The sequence below is a fragment of the Ambystoma mexicanum genome, chromosome 6q, assembly GCF_040938575.1.
Source record: "Ambystoma mexicanum isolate Mex_15411 chromosome 6q, UKY_AmexF1_1, whole genome shotgun sequence".
Classification (NCBI taxonomy): Eukaryota; Metazoa; Chordata; class Amphibia; order Caudata; family Ambystomatidae; genus Ambystoma; species Ambystoma mexicanum.
Window position 1 is genome coordinate 1260542185 of NC_090937.1, and position 25183 is coordinate 1260567367.

General features: G+C 44.8%; 2 protein-coding genes across 7 annotated transcripts in view; one reads left to right on the plus strand and one right to left on the minus strand.

Moving 5' to 3' along the window:
- ZCCHC4 (zinc finger CCHC-type containing 4) overlaps positions 1–25183 on the minus strand; it is a 939775-nt gene that overhangs the window by 672067 nt on the left and 242525 nt on the right. The window lies entirely within an intron of this gene.
- LOC138516603 (nuclear factor 7, brain-like) overlaps positions 1–25183 on the plus strand; it is a 208041-nt gene that overhangs the window by 123780 nt on the left and 59078 nt on the right. For all 4 annotated transcript variants that reach the window (XM_069631863.1, XM_069631860.1, XM_069631861.1 and 1 more), the window contains 2 exons: positions 18973–18995; positions 21021–21154. In XM_069631863.1, the coding sequence (XP_069487964.1) occupies positions 18973–18995; positions 21021–21154 (157 nt within the window). The remainder of the gene's footprint in view (positions 1–18972; positions 18996–21020; positions 21155–25183) is intronic.

The window sequence follows — 25183 nt, forward strand, 5'->3', positions numbered from 1 at the left end:
GTTGCGGTGTGTCATGCGCACAACTTATTTTTTGGTGTGTTTTTATAGCGCTGAAAATAAAGTGGCTAAATCAGGATATTTTTCTTTTGCATCATATCGTTTTCCATTCAGGATGTGGAAAATAAAGGTACAGTGATATTATGTTGCCCCAACATGCTGCTATAAGGATTTACATGTTGGCATGATGCTTTACTATGCAATTTGGGTATTTTGCAAGTAAACTCTATAGGACAGTATTTATGTAGGTCTTGACACCCAAAACTTAAATATTTGTAAGTATGGAATGGAAGAAAGTGGCCATGCCCAAATTGAAAGAGTGAGTTAAAATCCCTGCTTCGCTGTTCAGCGTAAGTGTGTGATCCTGGGCAAATATTGTAATCTCACCCTAACTTCAACTGCAAAAAATGGATTGCTTATAAATGATTACGTGTACACCCTTACTATAATAGGACAGTTTTAATAAGTGTAGGGCCACATTGGTGTATGCGGGTGCTCCTCTGCTAGTAGCTCCAATACTGCCGCATGGAAATGCATTATTGCTGCACTGGCCCGCCTCCAATCTCGTAACACTGGATTTGACAGGCAGACAGTCCCACCAGCCAGTCAGTGCACCAGAAATTCTAGTATAGCAGACTGTGGTAGAACCAACATTACATTTTCTCCCCTGTTGCTCCCAGCAACTGAAGTGGTTTGGGCCGTCCAGAGTACTGCCCCCCACTCTGCAATGTCCCCGTTATGCTATGATATTGAGTCTTTCATTGCACACCATCTGCCATTTGGACACTTTCTAGGACCTTCAGGATCTGCAAGAAGTGGGTGTTTCAGACTTAAAAGAGAGAGTTAACTGATTGTAACATTGAAGCTGCACTAGAATAGTCTCATTACAAGTAAGAAGTTAAATGCCCTTACACAAGTAAGTTTGCCACCCCTCCACCGTCTCTGAAGTTAGTGCTTCTGCCAACATTTGAAGGGTTAGCCCTGTCTAAATTGTACCCCAGGTGCACCCCTGGATGTGTGCACTTGTACTTACAAGTTATTTCATGGCAGAATATTTTCCGCAAGTGTAATAAAATGGTTAAAGGCAAGCCAGACAACTTTGAGCTACAACTCGTTTTGTCTACGGGTCTGATTTTACATATGCACTGGGTGTACATGTTGGATACGTTTTACTCTCTTGCAGAGGAGAAAACTCATTTTTACTCTCTTGAAATTGCATTTACTCTCTAATTTCAAAAATCATGCGTAAAATACTCCCATCTCAAAATCTCATCTGGAGCACTGGGACTACAACTGTCAAGAGGAATACAACTGACACACAGAGACCTTGGCAGGAGAGTAAATCAAGGGTGTGTGTGCAAGTGAAAACAGAGCCAGAACAGCGAAAACACATGTTGTGTACCCTACTTGGCAGGAGAGTGGACCAAGAGGAGTATTGAAGATCACAGCAGAGCTTGGGAGAAGAGAACCAAGCTATTTTCCCTTGTAGCAGTACTTAGGGCAAGGATACGCCCACAGAAGTTAAACTTGAATGAAGCTGAAAAGACTCTGGGGAAAGGGAATTAAACTCTTGAGTCTAGTGGAACTTTTGTTTGCTTTGTTGCACATTTTTGGAACCGTTTTGTGAACTGTGGAGATGAAGCTGGGCTGCAGGGCAAAGGCCAAGAGACATTTCTCTTTCCACCTTTTATTAGTTCAGAGTGTGAGGGATAGGTTAGGATTTGAACACAGGACGGCAAACTTTACTTTAGACATTCTGACACCGACAGTTTCATTGGCTTGTTTTGTTGAGACAAGGAAAACCCTCTTTTCATCCAACCCCATCATTTTTGTTATTAATAAAAGTCTTTGCCAATCAACATGCCACCTTTGTGTCCGTCTCTTGCTCCTAGACCCTCACACAGCGTTGCCTTGTCAGTTGTGCTACTAAAGGGAACTAAATATTTTGTTAAAATGTATGGGTTGCAACTCTCCCATTATCTAGTTTGACTCTTCTCATGCCCCTTGTTGGTAGCTGTTACTTCTTTGGCATTATTAAGCCATTCTTCATCTTTCTTGCATTACTTGGCCCCTTGCTAGGAACTTCTGAAATGGTATTTCTCACCCACCCACAATAAGTTGGCAAATACATCTATATTTTAACAATTAAAGGCATAATTCTTGGCTTGATTTTCGGAAAGTGAGACCACTGCCATATGTATCATAGCATTAAGGATCATATAGTGCCCCACTATATGGAGATGTGTTTGTTGCTAGTGAACTGGAGCCATTTGTTGTCAACTAGTCCGACATCTCACTGGGCAAGCTGACGAATCCTGTATCCTCACAGCTCATGGTAAAGCCTCTTTAATAGGCTTTCACAGAGAGAAGAATTACATATTCCACTTTTATAAATAAGACCATCTAGGACATGGATGTATACCTAGTCCTAGTGTAGATCTAGACCTAGTTTTTCTTTGCAGCAATTGAAGGTATTATACTGATAATGTGACACCACTGTACAAATGTTTGAACTCAGACAGATGTTCTGCTATGGCATTTTGACACTAATTATTATTGCACATCAATGTTTCAATTGCTAACAACTGTCATGAAAAAGAGGCTAGACTTTTATAGGTGATCTCTGAAGATCCCAGGGTACAGTTTATTTAGCTATAGATAAATAACCTTATCCCAGATGGGTAAATATAGAGTTAATGAAATAGGTAAAACACTTACTTCTACTACCGCAGATAGAATAGCAAATATAGTCAATACTAAGGGTCTGTAACTAAAAACATACCAAATGATTTGACTAAATCCATAGTCGACATCACCGCAGATTTGCAACTTAAGTTGCTGGAAGCTGATCACTGATGTAGGAAGCCCACAATTCACAATTCACCAATCATAGAAGTTAAGTAAAGCAAATACAATACAGCCCATGAATAAGGACACAGCTAAGACAGATATCACAGCACCCAATATCTCCTGCTCTATCTAATATGCTGCAATTACTTTTGAAAATCCATAGAAAATATACTCTGCAAACCCATACCTCACACTCCACCAAAATATCACCTTGTTAATTTAGCAACATAAGGCAGATATTGTAGTATAGTTGTAGCTCATAATTTATGTTACCATAAGGTCATTCGTTTTATTTCAGAAAACCAAACAAAATCACATTCCAGCACATTTAATGGTGATTTGTAAATATATTAAGTAATTTGTCAAACAGTCCATATACCAGATTTGCACCTGGGGAAGGGTGCTGGAAATACGGACGGGAACACACAGTGCACCACCCGTGTTTCTCCAGCTCCTGAGGCCCTTCTCTGGATGCTGCCATCTTGATTGTGGGGAGGCAATAGGGAGCCTCGTTTCGCTTGGGCCTTCCTAGGCTCGGGCTGGGGAGATGTTACGGCTCTGTATGCGCCCCTATGTGGGGGGTCACTGGTACAATCTTCATGGTTCAGTCATTCAATGTTCATAGTTTGCAATAATTATGTGCAATTTTAACGAATTTAGAGTTCATACGAGGACAAATTCATGTTCCCTCCTGTTGCGGCCTGTATGTGGGAAAATGTATCCTAGTTATACATTTTTGCTTTAGGCCAATTGCATGACTTGAGTGGGAGTCTAATCATGAACTGTGAGATAGCAATTGGACCCTGATTGTGGAGGAAAATTTATAGGTTAAAGGGAATGGGAAGAATATTAAACTGTGGTATAAAGTCATTTAATCAGCTATTTGACTTTGGAGCAATTTTTGAGTTCTAGTTTTTACTATAAATTGTATTAGGGAAGACAACACCGACTTCTTTTTTTTTTTTACAAATGACATATGGCGGGTAAAGTGCGTCTTTACAAGCCATAGGAATACAACTTTTCCTTTTATAGAATAAATCTAATTTGACCACATAAATGGCTAGACGGGACTAAAAGTTTATGTTTCAACCTTTAAAAAAAAAAAATTCTGATATTTGTAAAAACTATTTCTCATATACCAGGCATGGGATTGAGTGATCAAATACACTCTGAAATGTAAGATGTAAGTGTTTTATTGGGGAACCTCTACAGTGAGTGGGCAAATTAATAAATAGGGTAGGCATAAAGTGCAGCTTTAGTGTCAGGCTTGGCTTGGTGGATAAAACTGAAAATGCAGGGGTAACTAGAAGTTGTAAATGTCTTCTTTCCAGTTTAAGGTTTCTTCCAGACCCTTGAAGAGGTTGAATGGTAGCGTCTTGAAACAATGTCTCTAGGGACAAGTGAACATCTCCACTTTCTTCCTCTTTTTCCTTTGCAACTTGGTCCTGCTAGTTGTTATTACATTGTTGCACTCACAGGCATTAACGGTATGCTACTCATTGCGGTTGTTTTCAGCTAGTGATTCATGCTCCGAAGGGTAGGGAATGAGGCCATGATGGAGAGCGTGGCAGCTCCCAAAACCACAGATTTGGATCAGGGAAGCTTGGCAGGATGAGAGGGTGACTTACTACTCTGACTCACTTTCATAGTCCTGTTCCTTACTCTCTTTCATAGTCCTGTATTCCTTACTCTCTTTCATAGTCCAGTAGTCCTTAACACCAGGCCCACCAAGCTACTCCCACTCTATTCCGGGAACCTTTCCCTGACTTGTCCCTTCTCACGGTCATGGTTCACTCTTGGTATTTTTAGTTCCCGATTCTATCCTGCTTCTCCACTCCCCCAGATCATTTCTTAATTCCTGCACAAAATTCTCCTCATGGTCTTCTGAACATTTCCCACTCTGCATTCCACCACTTCCTTAATCAACTTCTGTACCAACTCCTCACCTATTTCCTCCAATTCCCGCTTAGTAAACATCTCTCACAGTTGTATTCTTCTTTCCACTTGTTACTCTAATATTTGTCTTCACGCCTTCCGGCATCACCCTATTTCCAGTCTCTAAACATCCACCATCTGAGCTTTTTGTACCTTATTCTTTATTATCAATGTTCTCTAGGTCTTTCATAACCTTCCCTCCTTCACCCATCTGAACATCACTCATTTTCTCCATGCCCTTCTCCAATTCATAGCCTACTCTTGCTCCTCTGCCCTTCACCCCTCTGGGACTGTTAGGTATGATTTTCATATCAATGATAAATCCTCCACAACGCCACAACTGTGTCAATCACAGAACTGTTTGTTGGACTAGTAGATTATTTTTCCCTATACCTCAGTGAGTGGAAATCGTTTTCCACACACAGAGTTTTTTAAGTGCCTATTGTTGCTGGGTTGCCTAGGGGCTCCCCTTTTAACTTTCTCTAGCTAACCTTGTGAGAACTACAGTTCCCAAGGGTAGAAAGGATCTTTGGCTCCCTTTTACATTTTATTAGGTGAGACCCTTGACCCCCACCTTATGTGGAGTGCTGGGGAGATAATGAGTATCCCCTTTCTCATTTTGAATGTAACATTCATGTTACAAGGACAAGCCAACCTTTAAGGGCTGGTGGCAGTGAACCTTTTTATTAATTTGGTGCACATTTACCGCAGGCTGTTTGCACAGTCTCTGTAAAGCCACGCATGGGTGCTCATTTTCTTTTTTCACGATTTTAGCATTTCTTGTTCCTGCCCATGAAATACAGGGAGGGAAATTCCTGTGTGTGATTTGTATCTTCAGCGGGATTCCTGTGGATTCCCCGCCCCCAGGTTCCAGAGTGTCTGTGAAGGCAGGAAGCGCGGGAGGAGTCAAATAATCTGCAGCCTTTTGTCTTCCAGTCTGACTGCGAGAATCCAGTTCAAACTGAAAGGCTGGCTGTCCTGAAAAGACTGCCAACACCTCAAGTTTGATTGTTGCATGGCCGTTTGATTAGCTGGGTTCTTTCATAAACCTGGAAGCTGAAGAGGTAGTTGACCACTGGAATCAAAACTGAAGAGGAAGATGAAGAAACCACAGTGGAGATGATTTCCAGAACTGGAGAGCCTGCTGTGCAACCGAAGCCTGCTGTAGCCCTTCCTTCCAATCGATGTCAGGACTACGAAAATGACAACCCCGACCCAGAGCCTGGTTAGACCCACTAGACTAAAGACGACCTGCATTTTGAGCGATCCAACATTGTGCTGCGACCTTGCGGAGCTGCTATACCCCAATACCCAGGGGCCTCGAGCCATTGTGCAGTGCACAGTCTTCCGAATTCCGAATCTCACTGAAACTTCGCGAGTATCCTGCTGGATCTCCAGAGGCACAATTCGGGTCTGAAAAGTCCCCTCACCAGAGTGCTGGACCTTGCAAACGATGAGAATCCGACAAGGAATATTCTGTTTTCTTCTGTGCTCTTGAAAAGGTGCCAAATCCACAGAGCCGCATTATGCCACAAGGAAACTCTTGTCTGGAGCTTTCGTCCATGATCGCTACTGCAAAAGTCCTTCCAAAGTCCTGTCTTCCATCTTCTTGACAAAGGAATCCATCGACCGGGTTTTTGGCTGCATATCCTAAAGTCTTCCAACTGCAACTCTTCTTCTGTGCTGACGGTGTCTTCTCTGAATTGATCGATAAACTTAGAAATTACACCTTCCTATCAACCCTAGACTTAACCAAGGGGCACCGGCAGGTCCCAGTGCATGGACCTGATAAGGAAAAGGCAGCTTTCTCGACGCCCCTAGGACTATTCTAGTTCAAAGTCCTCACTTTTGGCTTACACAGGGCCCCGCCACTTTCCAACGACTTAGGGACAAAATATTACAGCCCTACTGTGATTTCTGTGGGGCTTATATTGACGATATAGTCATTTATAGCAAAACTTGGGAAGACCATTTTTTCCATCTCTTTACTGTTATGAAAGCCCTCAGAGAAGCCGGCCTAATTGGCAATCCATCCAAATGCAAGCGGGCTCAATCAACTGTGAAATACCTTGGCTTCTTTGTAGGGAATGGTAGTGTCCAACCTCAATGCAAAAATTGAAAGCCTTCCTAGTTACCCCCACGCCTAAAACGAAGAGATCTCAGAGCATTCTTAGGCTTAATCGGTTATTACGTAGGTTTATCCCTAACTTTTCGGACAGGACACCTTCACTGGCAGACAAATTGAAGAACGCTGAACCCCAGAAAATTCATTGGACTGACGAGGACGATATATGTTATAACAATCTAAAACAAACCCTGTACCAGAACACGATCCTAAAAGGTAGTAGATTTCTCTGAGGAATTTGTGCTACAAACAGTAGCCTCCCTTAGAGGGCTTGCGACAGATTGGAAAACCCTATCTGATTCACTAGTCGCAAACTTTTCCCACGTGAAAAAAATTACTCTGTGCTGGAATTAGAGGCTGTTGCCATCAAGTGGGCCATCACCCAACTTGGATATTACCTCATAGGAAGGAAGTTCACACTTGTCACAGATCATTCTGCATTAGTATGGATTAGCCAGCGTAAGGATTCGAACCCTCGAGTCATGCCATGGTTCTTAGACCTGAAACACGACTGTTTCACTGTGGATCACTGAAAAGGCAAAGACCAAGGAAACGTAGAGGTTCTTCCTTCAGTTTCCTTGTGAAACAGATGTGGGCACATTGCATAGGGGAAGGGCATATGAGCAACCTGAAGGTGTCTCACCCGCTAATCCCAGGGGATCTGTCATCCAGGTGGCCATGACACGGCCATCACTTTTGGATCCAGTTCCTGGGGGTGGACCAGTGCGGGAGGTCTCACCTGGGTCAGGGGTATTCAGGGAATGTGTTAGGGAGAATTTTAATTTCTGTGCTAATTCCCTTCAACCGTAGAGACCCCCAGCTCTTTTGCTGGACATTAAGACATTTTAATTTTCACCCTGGAGAGAGTGAGCCCTTTTTCTCACTCATGTATTTTGAACTGATTTGGATTCTGTGTTTCCTTTGTTTTTGGAGTCTGACTCCATAGGCATCTACTTTTTGTATGGTGACACACAGCACCTTCAGGACAGTGTCACAGAGAAATCCTTTCGATTTCTCTTAAGATTTCTCTTAAGGTTTAAATACCTTTTCTTGTGAGAACTACTGTTCCCAAGAATAGTAAAGTGAAATTGACTTTACTTACCTTTTTCCTTTGTAGATCCAGCACACCCCATCTTATGTGAAGTGCTGAGGGGTTACTTAGTAGCCCCTTTTTCTACTTACTCATGTAAAATATTTTATGTTACCCTCACTACGTTAAATGGCTGGTGGCAGTGGTTAGATTTTCCTACCATTGTCCGTCACCATAGCACATATTGTTTATTGTAACAGGTGTTCTGCTTTATGTTATTCGTGATACATGTACCGTACTGGTACTCATCGATCCCGTCCTTTCCTTGATGTCCGCACGGCAACAGCGCACCCCATTGCGGTTGCAACGGCTAAGCTTGTAGGGTTTTTGAGTGTTGGCCCCTGTTGGGCCGGTAGTTCAGCTGGACTGAGTTGTGACGAGTCCGCTGATAGTTGGTTAAGGGGATTTTTCGGGGACTCGGGGGCGGGGGGATGTCCAAGGACACCGCCGACTGTTGGTGGGTGGTGAGGGAGGGGGAGAGCATGTTTTGGGGGAATTAAAAAAAAACGGCAGAGGTAAAGCAGCATCCCGCACAGTGAAGGGGTTGCACAATTGTTGTGTATTTGAGGGGGAGTGCACACGGAACTATATGTGCTGGGACGTACCCTAGTTTCGCAGGATGCCCACTAAGATAATGTCCTGGAATGTTCAGTGCCTATGCAATTAAACTAAGGCCCACAAAATTGTGTCCTATGCTCAGAGACATGGGATCAGAATACTCATGTTACAAAAGACTCATGCCCGGTCTCACCTGGCAACTGCCATCGCTCCAAACTGGGGACCCAACAGATTTTTTACCACCTATTCCACACAAGCTAGAGGGGTATTGACATTGATACATAAGTCTATTAAATTAATTTTACTAAAAAGTTACATTGACCCCGATGGCAGATACGTTATATTACATTGCAGGCTGGTGGATAGGGAATATCTCTTGGTAAACACCTATGGCCCCAATATCGATTCGCCTGACTTTTACAACGCTGTGGCCAATATCCTAACTGGGCTATGTGGGGACCCAGATTACTGGGGGGGGGCATAAACCTGGTAATTGATGTGGACCTTGACATGTCAGGGGCGGCACCCAGGGCACTGTCACGGGCGGCACATGCCTTGCAGTCAAGCTGTGCTGCGCTTGACATCCGAGATATCTGGAGAACTTTCCACCCCCACCTACGTGAATACACATACTATTCAACTGTGCACGATAGCTCATCCAGAATTTACCTCTTTTTTGTTTCCGATGGGTTGGTTGGTAGGGTCCGGGAAGCCCAAATACTAACACGTACGATATCCGACCATGCACCTGTCACTCTGTCGGTTGAGCTTGAATTGCCAGTAAACACCTGTAGCACCTGGCGATTTAAATCCGCGGCCCTCCTAGATATAGTATTTAAGGCTGACATACTGGCTGACATCACTACTTATTTCGAGTGCAACTCCCTACAGTCCACTACAGCCAGTGTCAGGTAGGAATCATTTAAAGTGTTTATCAGAGGGATGTCCAACTCCAGGGAGGCGGGTGTACTGAAAACCATTAGAAACGACCTTGCTCGCTCCGAGGCCAGGCTCCATGATCTGCAACAAGAATGCGCCTCGGCATCCGATCCCACCAAGCTAGCCCAAATTAACGAGGAACTCAGTGTCTTTGTTTTGCACGCCGACAGGGAGGGGCGCTATTTCAGCCAACCACTGATGGCGCGTAAGCATGGGGAGGGGTCAGACCCGGGAAAACACTTGCCAGGTTCACTAGGATGGAACGGGGCCAGTCCCAAATTCTATCCATCAAAGATGCGGGGGGAACAACGAGTTCTACAAGGACCTCTATGCAGTGCCCCCAGAACACAGTGAGTAACATATGAGGGACATCCTAGCCCAGATCCCCATGACGCTTATCTCCGAGTCCACTAGGGATCAACTCGACACAATGATCTCGCTGGAAGAAGTGGTGGAGATAATCTCCAATCTTCCCAGGGGCAGGGCCCCTGGGCCGGACGGGCTAACGCCCAAGTTTTACTAGGAACATGTTGCCATCCTTGCTCTCAGACTCTTGGAGGTCTGGGAGGAATCACTCCGTCTTGCCGTCCTCCCCCCCTCACTGCGTGAAGCTATCATCATGGTCCTGCACAAGCCTGGCAAGCCTAGTGATGAGTGCTGATCTTATAGACCCCTGTCCTTAATGAACATCGATACAAACATTTTCGCTAAAGTGATCGCCAACCGCTTCCTCCCTATCATGACACATTTGGTACTTGAGGACCAATCGGGGTTTGTGCCAGGGAGATCTACCTCCCAAAACATCCGGTGACTTTTCAACGTTATGGCCAGAATTGACCAGGGCACCAATGTTATCGCTGTTTCACTCGATGCCCAGAAGGCATTAGACATGGTATCATGGAAGTATATGTGGATGGTACTGGAGACCATAGGTATTGGCCTCAATATGATTAGATACATTAAATTATTATACACAGACCCGATGGCCAGGGTGTGGGTTAACTCTCTGACTTCTGCACTGTTCACTCTCTTCAGGGGCACCCGCCAAGGCTGCCCGTTCTCCCCGATCTTCTTCGCACTAGTCATAGAACCCATGGCAGACCACAGAGATAGGCACACTCACAGAGGGATCCGATTAACCGGCTCCCCCGAAATATTATCCAAGCACGCCGACGATGTATTATTATATGTTAGAGACCCCACTAATCACCTAGACCCTATCCTCCGCGACATAACGCGCATTGGCACCTGCTCAGGATTCACGATCAACTATTCCAAGTCCGAAATGTTTTCACTTACCTCCGGCACTCCACAGCCAGCCTCTGAATTACCACTCCGCTGGTCCCCCGGCGGTATTCGTTATTTGGGGGTCCAGGTGTCCTGGTCAGGGCCAACGCTGCTGGCGGACAACTATGGGGCGGCTGCGCAATTCTACGAGTCCAAAATGGCCAGATGGCGCTCCCTCCCGCTGTCACTTGCTGGGAGGCTCTCCCTTATCAAAATGATCCTTGTACCCAAGCTGCTATATATATTCTGCAATGTCCCTGTGTGGTCCGGGAAACTCTACTTCACGAACATGCACAAACACTTTGCTTAGTTCCTATGGCACTCGGGCGCGGTCCGCAAGAAATGGCGGGACATGGCGCTCCCATACGAATGGGGTGGGCTCACAGCGCCCAATCTCCTGTTATAATGGTAGGCGGTGCAGGCCCAATATGCTACATACTGCTTTCCCGAGTCCGTTTACTCGCCCGCATATTAAGCTGGAAATACTGGCTGCAGCTGGGACCAACAACATGTCCCTAGTGGTCCAGCGTGGGCTCCCTCCCGACTCCCCATTTGACCCGGTGGCGACCACACTACTTGCTTGGAACCGCATCCTTGCCGCGTCTGCCGACACGCGACCCCAGCTTGGAGATTTCCCGGGCTGGAACCCACACATGATCCGGCACTTGCACACCAATGGGAAGCCTTGGGATACCGGGCACTTATTGATTTTTACCCTAACGGGAGGTTCATTGACCATCAGACTTGGAAGCAGGGTAACACGTGTTCCGCACTTGAAATGCTGCAGTACTACAGACTCTGTGCCTCCTTCGAGCCATGTGGCCCACCTTTCCTAATGAACCTCCCGACTCTCCCGAGGTTGCTTTTATCGCCAACTCCAGTGGCGCAGTGGCGTGGTTTCCTCCCTCTACAAACTTCAGTTGGCCCGGAATCTCTCCCTTCACCCCCGCGCAAGCTCCGAATAGGCAGATGAACTGAATGTGGAGATTTCCGATCACCAATGGCAAAAGATGTGCACCCATACCAAACGAGTATCTCTCAATTTTCGTTTCCTGCTCATTCAGTTTAAACTGCACAACAGACTATAATATACACCCCGCAGACTTTCCAAATATGTGGGTACCGACACACACACTTGCGCCCACTGTAGGGAGGAGGGGGCAGTCCACCTACACATGTTCTGGTTATGCCACAAGTTGTCGGCCTTTTGGGAGGCGATACTGGGGGCCCTCGCTGACATCACTGGGGTGGCGGTTGACCCAGACTCGCTGGGGGTCTTGTTTGGACTCTGGGAAACCGATGATACTAAAAAACAGGCTACATTTCTGGACATTGGCTGCATGATAGCCAAAAAGTGCATGCTCCAATGCTGGAAAAGTCCCTGCCCCCCAACCTTTCAGAAATGGCTGGGAGCACTTACCTGGTCCCGCACCTGCGAGGAAGAATATTTAACTATGCTCCCAGAACACTCCTGCCCCCGAAATGTGTGGTCAGCATTTAATAGTTATCTCATGAATCAATCTGAAGACATGTCTAAGTCGGCTCTCCCAGAGTTTCATAGACACACTCCAGTGTGTGTCGCATCGCTCTGCTCCTGGCTTATACTTAATGGTTGCATCCCTGCCTCGATATGTATGTTATACTGTACATAATGTATGACTACTGTAAATTTGGTGATATGTACTCTTTCATGTGTGTGTGTTGTAACTTCTGCCAATAAATAAAAATAAAAAAAACCAAAAAATAGACTTTCCTACCATTGTGCTTTTCTACAACAGGCTGAATCCCCAGCTGCAGTATAGCACCCATGGGTGACCATTGTGTCAAAATGGCCCAGTCTTCTTTTTTCGCCATTTCTTGTTAGTGAGGTCTTTCTTGGGTTTTACTCTGCGCGCCAAGCCAGATTTAACCCTTTTGTTTATGTTGCCTTTGGCGGGCTTCAGTACTGAAACCCACACCTGGTGCCAGTGTGTCTGGCAGGGCAGGAAGTAAGGGAAGTGCCCAAAAACTCCCTGTCCTTAGTCTCCTTGGTTACCTGAATACATCCAGTCCCGATACAGCCACCCTGCTGTGTGAATAACAGCTAGGCTGTGCATGAATGGGAGAAACCTGCACAAAAGGTGAGGCTTCTTGGACTGAAATCAGAGTCGACCACTGAAACATCCGACAAAGGAATTGTGAAGAGAAGCATGCTGCATCCTCCTGGACAGTTGAACTGCTTAGTGAAGCCCTGCTGCTGTGCTGAAACTCTTTTCCGAATCGACAAGAGAAGCTCCTTAGAGGACGACTTCTTCCCTTGGGTTAGTGGGATCAACTCACCCCGAGACGAACTTGACTGGAAGACCTTCCCCAACGGCTGTACTTCTTTGCTGCTGCTGGAACCGAGTGCCAGGGGTCAAGAAAACTGTAGTTGAGTGCAACGTCTATAAGCCGGCTAAAGCTCCAGGAAGATCCTGAGGACCCTCCTGCAGCAGGACAACCCAAGCTCGAGTCACCTCACCAGAGTGCTGGATTCAAGGAGTGAAGAAAGCCCAACCGGTGTCCAAGATCTGCAGTGGTGCTGTTTATCGCGCACTGAAACCACAAAGTGACACTGAATTGAAAAGAGACTGTTGCTGTCGCCGACCTTCGAACTGCTGTGAAGGAGTCCTCCAGATGTCCTCCCTCTTGTCCCTACGACTGAGGCCCAGGAACACAGGATCTGAAACACTACAACCAGAACAGAAGCCAGCTGGATCCACTTCTTCTAACCTAAGGTATTGTGCTGACAAAGGGGTACTTACCTCTGTCTGTAGCTTGCATTATCTCACTTGAGACTTGCAGTAGCTGCTTTTTGAAGAGTTGATCTCAGCTCTAACTTCATGGCCCAACAGTGATTTTTTTTTACAAACTCTCTAACTTTGTGCAAGACGTTGTGCTATCTAAGAGGTGTCTCAGCTCGATAGACATTGCTCAATTTGACTTTGGCTGTCCTGGCTTCCTGCAGACTCTTCTGACCCATTGACTTTGATTCTAACTGTCCCTCATAGGTGATACATTGTTTTTTTTATAATATTGCTGGGAAAGGTTTATCTAGACTTCACTGGGAGATTGAAAAGTGCTCAAATGCTCTGAGAACATGTTAACCTTTTTTCCTTCCCTTAACCTTTCCTTTCCACGACCTCAGAATTTTACCAGGTCCAAAAGTGATATATAAATTCCAATACTGTCCTAGTAATTGAAGTCACCTCAAGGTGTAGGAAGTGTGTATGAAGCATCTCTAAATACCATCTACTTGCTTATCTTGATTCTGAGAAAAGTGTTATGAAGTGTATGTTAATTGTTGCACATTTCCCTTTTTAAAACTGACCGTTAAATACATAAATAATTATTTTACTAGAAAACCCTGAGTGTGTTATTTGGATACTTGTATGTGTGGATTCTGATGCTACAGCTCACATTTACCCCACCTGAGATAAGTCTGGCTGCTCAGTCACTCTACTAACTTGTGTAGTACAGACCTATACCAATAGGTGGGTTACCTAATAACAAGAGGACAAGACTGGTGTAGTCTCCCACAGGGTTAATGCAGCATATCTTGTCTAACAGAGTGGGTGTGGGATACTGAATGGCGAGACGGGGTATCCCCTTCCCTGTAACACCTTTATCCCATCCTACCAGGTAGGATACTTAGGAACTCAAACCTCCCCCCACGCCCCTTTCACAACATGAACACTTTCTCACGGACAGCTCGCTATGAGAGAAAACTGACTAACACCTGAACCGTATACCTGACATGTCCCAATACGATAGACAAGCAGGGTCAGGCAATTACTGATCATAACACACACCTGACTTCCATGACATTTCCCCATACGGATAAAAGGCGTAGCAGAAGAGCACACTCTGAGCGAGGCCAAGCACACGAGGAAGCAGCAGTTCCAAGATGGCAGTTTAACACAAGGTGAAAGACGGCAAAGCAGAAGGGCATTGCAAGGAGGGAAGAGCCCTTGAACTTTTCGATGAGGAACCACTACTTTCACAAAACCTCAATAATAAAAAGCTTAAGACCAGGAAACCAGGCTGAAGAATCTGGCATTGTGTGTCGGAGGTACCCGGGGCTCTCCTGGGTCGATAATCAAGGAGGGAAGAATCACCTGCTGCCGTGGTACTGTCCTTGGCTCCTACAACAAAGCAACACCCGTGAAATCAACATAGCCGGTGAGTTGGTGAGGCCGATACCTGATCAGTCTGTGTTGAAGCCAATATTACAAGCAGCAACATTGTATAGTGAATGCTGAATCGAACAGTGTATGAAGCGCATGTGATAACCAACGTGAGTAAAATTGGACAACAGATGAGTCACTGAACTTTGAAACCAAGATATGAAACCTTAGACAGAGTGGTCCGGCACCGTGTGCGTGCTCATTCGAAAGTCTCTGTAAGGTATCCAATTGAGAGGTGGCTAAAGTGAAAGAGTGAAAAAGGATTGTGAATAGAAGTGGTCCTGCAACGGGTCAAGCAAAATCCTGTGCACAATCGAAAGTCTTCAATGTTAATAGAGTAAAGAAAGTTGATGGCAAAGTGGATAAGGTTGGTCCGAGGCCGAAAGAGGGAGATCAGCCGAGAGTTTTGGGTTAAAGAAAAGTTTGTGCTAAAGTAAATAAAAATTGGTCCGAGCCCGGCGGAGGAAGACTGATTGAATACTCTGTCAAGGCGGATCTGAACCCGACGGAGGGGGGCCGGGGTGAACCGTGAATCGCCCGAGAAATTGGATACATGAATTGGAACATGAAAATCCTATGAGCATTGTGCTAAAGGGTAACTGAGTCCGGCTGAGGGGGATCCGAGGTGAATAGTGAATCACCCGAGAAATTGAATGTGTGTGAAATCCTGAGAAGAAAAGAGACTTGTGCACAGAAGGCCCTGATGCTAACGTTTGAACTGCACCATTGTGTTAGAGAAGCCAGAGACTGTGCTAAGCTCGAGCGTGCCACCTTGTCCAGTGGGGCAGGGAAGCCAACGGCCTGAATATCCTGACATATCATTTCTTGGACATTCCTTTCTTTTACATAACATGGTTTCCCTCACTATTTGTAATTAGAGGTAAGGATTGGCAATAGGTTTTTTAGTATAGGCCTTTTTATTTTGACAAGACACCACTAGGACTGCGTTATTATTATTTGATGGTCGTACCTTACTCCCATCTTTAGATTTAGGATTAGATGGGCATTTTCCAAACCCCTTTTGAAGTTCAATAAACACCCTTGTACTGTGGTCACTTGTGCCTGTCTTACTGTTGATACTATGCCTCCCTTACAGGGGGTAACCAGTACTCTTACTAAGCTATTGAACTATGACGTACCGTGTGATTTGCTATGTTGCATGTTCGAGTGGCTGCTGGGGGTCCCGGCCTCCAGCAGGAAATTGAAGGCCACAAGTATGATAATGGCTAGGAAATGTATACTGATGCGTTGGGCCAGCCACTCACCCCCGGACTCCCGTACATGCCTCGACAACCTGACCAGGTTAAGTGAACTTGATAAGGGATACATACAGACTGTTATGTGGCCCAGGGACGAGACCTAAAGATATATGGGCCCCCCTGGGAATGTACTTCCTGGCACAGTGCCCAGAACTGGCGGGTGATGCGTCACCACAGAGTAGTACTGTTAAGGTGTCAAGGCTTGTAAATTCACTTCCATTCATGTTAAGGCTGCAATCAATGAGCAAGGTTCTGACATGTATAATGGAATTTGCACTGATCCGTGTATATGTCGGTAAAGTCTGTGTATATGTGACGTGAATCAAATTTTAATAAAAAAAGGAAAGATTGAAGGAGCAACAGTATATCTCACAATTGAAGGCTGCACGCATGTTAATGAGACGCGAAGGAGGGCAGACCTGTGGGGAGCTTTAAATTACTGATAACTGTGAAGCTAGTGATATAGTAGCGCAGTGGTCCAGTGAAAGGAAGTAGCCTACTCAAAAATCTCCACGAAAAGTGAAATGTTTTGTTATAAAGCGACGAAGGGAATGAACTCTAAAATGCATAATGACCAAGATTAACCCCGACGTAAAAGGGAAGTGAAAAGGTGAATGTTGAACTTTTGTACATATGAAACCGAACTACCCCGACCAAGAGAGACAGAGGCAAATAACACAAGAGTCTAAGCTGGAGGGAAAGACGAAGGGGTCCTGCGGAGGACAGTAGTAAAAACCTTGCACATTAAAGTCTTCGACTTTAGGAAAAGGTCCGAGCCAGAATCAGGGAGACCGGAAGTGTTCTAAGTTAGGGGAAGGGGACCCCTAACGAAAGTGAAATTACCTTGGGGAAGGGAATCTCTGCAAGTGCTGCGATTGCAAGGTCCGAGCCTGGCTGAGGGCAACCTATATGAACTGTTAAAGCTTTGAGAGGTCCGAGCCCAATGGAGGGTGACCTACGTGAACCTTTTGTTGAACTGTGAAAGAACTTTCAAGTCGAAGGCAAAGCGGGCCTCGAAACACGTTTTAGAACTGCCTTGCTTTGAGAACCTGAGCCAGAGTATGTCATCCTGTTTACGGGGACTGCTCTGTGCTGTCCAAAGTGGGAAGGAGAGCGGACTCAGCCACATTGATTCTTTATGTTATGACACTGATTTTCCTTTGAATACATATTCCCCGTTACACACGTTTTATATAAGAGATTGGGGACGCATTAGGTTTTGTTAGTATAGGCCATATTTGATTTGACAGAGACTGACTAGGACTGTGTTTCTTTATTATTTGATGATAGAGACTACTCCCATCCTAGCTGTAGGGCAAAGCAGGAGTTTTTCCAAACCCCAAAAAAGAATACAGGTTTTGAAATTGTATCTCTTGTGTCAGTGTCATGATTGTGATATCATGCCTCCCTTACATTATTATCAGTTCTTGGCTCCTCAGTGTGGTCTCCGGTGTCTCTTCTCCCGTTCACAGACTTCTGTGTGGCCAAGTCTTGTGAACATCTTCTCCGGGTTCATAAGCTCAACTGCCCCACCAGATCCACCTGCTCCATCCACCTGCATTCTCTAAAACAGCTATTGTCCCTATTTTACTGTCTCTAGCTCCTACTCCAAACACCCCCGCCGCCAGTCTGAGCACGTTGGCTTTCATAGTGCTGCTCCCCCGCTCTCTTCACTGGCCACCCTGTGAATGTCTGCTCATGTTTCCTAGAATTGGTGAGGGGTTGCTATTACTGCCCCTCACAAGTTAACCTGAGCTTAATTGAGGGTTTAGGGGTGGACCAAGCTTTTATCTGGCCGGTCCAAAATCTTTGATTTCATTTCCCATTTCCTGTTACTGCAATGTACTATTCGGTAAGGACACCGCTCTCTAGCACGTAACCCTGATCCTTGACAATCCATTGACAGTCCCTTTACTTCCTCTGACTGTGAAAGCACTTGCTCTTGGCAAGGATGCCATTTTCTATCACTGACAAAGGAATACTTTGCTGATAGACAATGGATTGGTGTGTTTGTATCATTCACAGGTAGCAATGCTGTCCAAAAAACTTCAAACTGCCAACACTGCATCACGTTACGAACTTGGAGCTCAGGCAGAATCACTGTGGGCATTTGAAATGGGTTGTTCTGTACCGCAGGATCTTTGGCACCGGTAACTGTGTGAGTTTTCAAAGTATCTCATCTGTAAAACTGACAGTCCAAGAATCAGTGTGTTTTTTTCTCTCTTGGTGTCTTTGGTTCTGCCTATGGGACCTTCTGGACCTTTAACATGGGGAGGTGATTCAAAAATCTTTCTCCTGCGACTATCCACCGACATGTGATTGGGACCAAGTAAAAGTGCAAGGGGGCCCTCCCCATACCATACTCAGGCCCTTTATCCTTTAGCTTGGGGTGGCACCTGGTCCCCTTGGTAACCCCCACTGGATGTATCCAGAGTGAGGCAGAGTACTACGTCACAAGATCAAAACTTCTTTTTATTGTTTTCCATAAATGTATATTGTTTTGGCAAAATAACTGTAAAAACTGCCTTAATTGTCCAAAATGTTGAGTAGGGACACCTCACAGTTCCTTTTTACATTCTGTCCTTGCACATACAGTAATGACAATTATCCTGTTACAACATGTGGTTGAACTATGGTGATCCTTTTATTACTGTGATATTATGAATGCCACATTTTGTGGTCAGACAAAATCAACTCTAACTGCATATTTTTGGTTTCTTTTAACAGGAGGATAAATCACACGAGCACAGGTAACAGTCCTATATATGCTTCATCCAATTTGTATTGAAACAACAGAACCTGCATTAAAGAAACTCGCCATTTATAATGGACCAACTACCGTTGTAGTGCTCTCCCAACGGCCAGGCTTGTGCAGTGTGTGTATTGGGTCCATGGTGAAATGGAAAAGTGAAGAACAGAACAATAATATAGTGGGTGTAAATAGCGATATGGGTGGATATTTAGCCAAATTTAAGATTCATAACTGGAATTATATAAATGAGAATGTATAACTGTGTTGCAACCTTCACAAACAAAATTACAACAGACTACAGGATCCAGCATTGTAAATCGCTATTTAACATTGTATTGTAAGGGTCATTTGATTTTGGACAGGTCATTATACACTAGTGATCCCCTGCAAGCATTGGTTAGGACTTTTACACTTTCTCCCTTTACTACTTTTTTAGTGCACGTCATATCCCATTGTTTACAGAAAGTAAATTACTTTGATTGTAATTCACTTTGTGGAAGTTATTTCTAAAACACTTTGAATTTTGAAAGTATTTGTGGGGTGAGAGATAAAAGAGGGGTAGGGAAAGGTTTGGGGTGGCAGTGGTAGTGAAGGATGGGGGAGAACCCCTCCCAAAGAAATAAAGAAACTAGAAGTATTTTTGAAGTAAATTCAACAAAGTAAATTACATCGAAGTAATTTACTTCGTTGATATGACATGGACCGTACATATTTAGCCCTTTAATTATTTAAAGCAATTTTGCTCTGTTGTTCTAGGGGTAATGAAGTGCAAGTTACATACTAAGGTCTGCTTTACACCTGGCACGTCCACTTACGTTTAGGTGTTAAAAGGAAACAGGACTAGAAGCACTTTCCAAAGCAGTGAAAAGCAAGTCAAGATGCATGGGGAGGATGGAGAAGGCAGGTGACCTGCCCTTCTGTCTGAAATCTACAACGTGATTTTATCTTGATAGTGGGGATCCTGTATCGTCGGTCCATATAGATCAGCAGCTATGGGGCTGCAATGAGAATAATTAGGTATAGAAAGGAGGCAACAGACCCCATGTTACCAACTAGTTAGTGCAGAGGTGTGGGCAGATACAGGAAAAAAAAGATTCCATTTGGAGAAGGACAGATGTCTTATTGGAACTTGCAAATGGGATGTGAGAATTCCTGTCAGGCAAATGGCTCCAAGAAACCTCAGGTCACGATACCCAAGTACAATAACAAAATGCATTCCTGTAAAATCCTGCAGCAATTACTATAACAAGTGCAAAGAACCCTCAGCATAGAAGCATCATAGGAATCTAAGGAGCTCCCCTAGTAGATTGTGTCTGCCTCCTTTGAAGTTGAGATGAACCAACTATCTTGCGCCAGAGGACCTTATATAATGGGTAGAGAGCCTAGATCCTATCCGCAATCAGACTCCCAAAACCTCTTGCACCCACAGAGTATGAAAGGATTAGGAGGTAAAAGACCAGATAGCACTATTGGGTCCACACCAATGGGCCTCTTGGGCCTGGTGTGCTGTTGGCCGATTACATACCCTATATGGGACAAAACGATTATGTCCTTCAAGTGCAACATTGTCTTACGACTACTCACTGCTTGAAAGGAGACACTGCAGGTATTAATGACTGGTTTAGTACCTTAATGAAAGGGACATCCTCTCCACTAGCAGGGTAATTCTTATACCTTTGTGCAAGGAAGGTGGTCAGTGGTGTGCCAGGAAAATATCCATCATGAGAGGACATCTCCAAAATAACCTTTCGAGAGCACCGAACATAGTTTTGGTGGACAAACGTAGAAGACAAACACAGCAAATTTAAATACATTTAGGGTATAGCTTGACTTAAGAGGGCATGGCATTGCAGGTTTTCGATAGTTCACTGTGTCTGGATTACCACACCTTCCCAACTTCTGTCTAGCATAAACAAGGATTACTCTCGTTCAATACGTATATTCAAATTTCAAATCGGTTTTGGGCTCTTGGCATGCAAGAAAAGAAAGGTAAAGATTAAACTCTATTTTTTTCCTCTACCAGTGAGTTCAATAAGAAAATATGTGGTGTGGAACAGTTTGACATGAATACAGCAAAGTTCCAGAAACTACTCAAGATCCTGCAAAATATTTCAAAAAATCTCCAAGCAAAACTGACGCAAAAATTCTTATTGCTGGGTAACGTATTTACAAAATATTGCATGCATATTTGGATTTTAAGGTGGGTTGGGGAACGAAACCAGAATTTCTCCGGATCTAATTCAATGAGCGAACTCACTTACTGCTTCACAGCGCTGAAGTCAATAATAACCAGGTATATAATAAGTAGTATGTCAATTGAGGTATGCTTTTTAATTACAGCACAAACTCATCAACCCAGCCCCAGTTTCTTTTTTATACTTTTTGGGAGCAGGGAAAGATATTCAGTGTGCTTACTTTCAGTTATAGGATATTATAGTCTAGTCTTAAGAAAACAAGTGAGGGCCAATTCACAAAAGGTTCGTATTTTCAGAAATTGAGATGCGAAAAGTGCCTCACACTCTGTGGATTCAGCCCCCTGATTTACAGACGGAAATGTCTTCGGGCTTGAGCAACATGCATCCAGGCCCTAGTTGAATTTATAAGTGTCAGGTGCGTGTCCGGCAATTAGACCTGCATTGGCCTCAACCTGGGAGGGTTGATGGATGGACACAGCTGGTTGTGAATGGGGAACCACTTATTGTTGTTTAAGCTCTGTCTTCTCGGCCCCCTGTCTTTGTTGACCATCTGCCTTTGGGCAGGGGCAGGAAATAGCCATATATGGTCAAGCAATTAGCCCAGAAAGTAGCCTTTGTGTGCCAGCAACTGGCTTGCATTTGGCAGGGAAACCTAGAGATCGTAGTCCTCATCCAAGTCAGAGTGAGGTCATGACTGTGGCTGTTTTGGCTATCCATGACTGGAGAGCCACTCAGTGTTTAAACATTGCAGGTCCTCCAATAGGTTGGCTAGCGTCACCCCCAGCCTAGGCTTCTGTATACAAGGCGGGTGTATGGAGCTATTCTGTAGTTAGACCACTGGAAGATTAGTACAAGCTGCCATAAGCAGACATCTGGAAGCTGTTGTTGAAACAAGTGTTGCCAAAGCCACCTCCTGGATGCTGAAGCTATGCTGTTTCGGTTAGGGGAAGCGATCATGGGGTCTCATCCCGGCAGCTTCTGGAAACTGGCTCTTTTTCCTGCTCAAACACTGCTGAAGGCACACACTGCTGAAGGTCGTCTTCATGCTTGAAGCAATGGATTTGTTGCTGGTTGTACCATCCAGAGTGGGGAATTCTGTGATGGGACATCTGTATGGCGTCCAGTACTGTGCAACTAGCCAAGTGAAATTCAGTGGACACATCCTCCAACGCATTGCTGCCATACACCAGGGAGAGGGTCTTTGTTCAAATTCGGTCACCTATAGACACTACCTGGTCACAATGATTGCTTCTCTTATCTGATGTATTCTGATGTTATTACCCTCTTCATCGTGGGTAATGAAGCAGAGGTCCATCTTCACCAAAATCTGGAGGAATGATGAACCGGAGGTTGAGACCGGGGCTCAGAACAGCCAACAAACCAGATCCAGCTGTCAAACGACGCACCTCTACAAGGGAGCTAGCTGAGAAAAAAGTCCTCGCCAATGCCCTAGCTCTATCTAAGTTTGTTGCCACTCCCCCAACCCCCGGTTCCTTATTGAATATTGAATCCAGAAAGCAGCAAAGTTCTACAATGTGGCTATCTTGGTACCTGTGTTTAAGAATCCTGTCTGGGGCTCCCTTAGACATCCAGCATTGGTGGCTGACTTTTGCCACCACAGAAGCATGTAATTCTTATAATATGAATTGCCACTATACAACTGCACTTGACTATTGCTTTGAGCCGCATGATGCCTATGGAAGAACGTTGGCAACTATTCTAAACTCTGCCAAGTAGTCAAAATTAGTTACTTACTTCGAACTGAACGTGTTCTTGGGATAGGCTGGACTGCTTAAGTATATTTTCAAAGTGTTGGTGTACTCTATTATCAATGTCCCCCCTACTTTAGCTTTGTAACAGTGTATTACTGAAAAACTGTCTTTTAGCAATGGTGTGATAGGTGTCCAGCCTGGACACCAATGCTGTGGCTGTGTATTGGGACAAATTCATCCCTTCTCCCCAAGGGGGAGGTACACCCTTTGGGACTAGGTAGGTGAGTTTGGTATGCAAAATCCTCCCTAGTGGACTGGGCAACGGGATACCACTGGGGGTGATCCCCTCCTTCGAGGACAAGGCATCCCCAACTAAGTGTTTTAGTCCAGCTCCCTTTTCCTAAGAGTCCCAAGTATTTGTTGGTTACGTGGTAGGCAGAAAGTCGAGGAAGCCCCCAGAATGTTAACGCTTGGTTGAAGGTGCGGAGCCCGGAGAGCTTGGAGGCACCGAAGTAGAAGGAAGCCCTGCCAAGCCAGAAGCAGAGGGTCTGAAAACGCCCTGAGGAGATCGTACACCCCCAAGACCAGAGACTAATTCCTTCAACAAACCCCCCAAACATACTGAAGAACAGGGATTATTGTTCCACAGCAATAAACTTTGGTTACCATCTTCTGAGAGCCAACACACACTGTTGAAATGGTTTCATGATTAACCAGGAGCAAGTTATTTCGTGATTCGCTAAACCTTGAAAAAGACCGAGGGATATGCTCAGTGGAAAGGCAAGAAGCAATATCTGGAGGACTATGTTCAATGGTGCGATGTTTGTGCCCGCTCAAAAAATCCCAGACAACGCCTTATGTGGCTCTTTCGGCCATTACCGCTTCCTGATAAACCATGGCAAATATGTTCCATGGATTTCATTTACAGATCTCCCAAAGGAACAAGGAAAAACTGTCATTGATTATTTTACGAAAATGGCACATTTCATAGCCCTCGAAGATGTCCCCTCATCTTGAGATGGCCCTTTGTTATATTCAGGATATATTCCGTTTACATGGTTTACCCACCGCTATAATCATTGATCAGGGATCCCAATTTTCCTTCTGAAAGGGGATCAGTAAAGGTCTTAGAGTCAATTTAAATGTTTCCATGGCTTGTCATCCCCAAACTGATGGACAAAGCAAGAGAGCCAATCACACAGACAATATTGAAGATGTTATGTTACAGAACATGATCAAGATTGGACCTGTCTCCTCCCCATAGTGGAGTTCGCCTACAACGATTTCTTTCATTGTTCCATCCAGGATACTCAAGTTTCATCTGTCTACAGGTGTGCATCCTACCTCACTTCTTTTGCAAAAGTCTAGTTCCAGTATGGTTCCCTCAACCACTGCTCATATTGAACTATTACAACAAGATTTCAAAACGGCCAAAGAACAATTTCAAAAGGCCCAAAGTCAATCCTACGTCCAGGCTGATAAAATGGGAAGATTGGCCCCCAGTTATGGTGTCAATGATCAAGTCTGGGTGTCTACCCAACATATCAAACTTGCTGACAGTAAAAAGAAACTTAAGCCTAAGTATATTGGACCATTTAGGATATCCCGAGTTACTAATCCTGTAGCTTTTGAATTCAAGTTGGCCACTTCTTATAGAATACATCGTTTTTTTTTAATGTATCCTTATTAAAACCTTTTCATTAATCCCAAAATTACCCTAGAACATTGAGCCAAGCTCCCCCCGCAGTGGGACCGCAAGATGAGAATGAGGTGCAACATATAGTCGATTCCCGCTCGTATCACTGCTCCCTACAGTATCTGGTTCACTGTAATAGCTACAGTGTAGAGGAAAGGTCTTGGGTTCCTGTGCGGGATGTTATGGCTTCTCGCCCAGTAAGGCTGTTCCATGAGAGGTACCCCTCCAAGCCCGGTCCTGTCAAGATTCACACTCCCCCTATGGTAGGAAGAATCTTGAGAAGGGATGCTGTTAGGATTATGCCAAGGCGGCGAATGTGGCAAACAGGGTTTACATTCGCGGCACGTACTTACAAATTGCCCTGGAGGTTGAGGGCTGGCTAAGGCAGGGACTGTTGCAGGCGCTCTGTGCATCCCTGGAGTCTGGGCAGGATCACTTCTGGGTACAGCGTGGCGAGCATCACGCATGCTTTCCTCTCATTGCTCAGTGCACGTCCCACTGTATCCAGAGTGAGAGCCCATAAATACATGGAAGGTAACATTAGAGGTTGTTCTCTGAACGGTCTATCAAGGTACACGCGTTC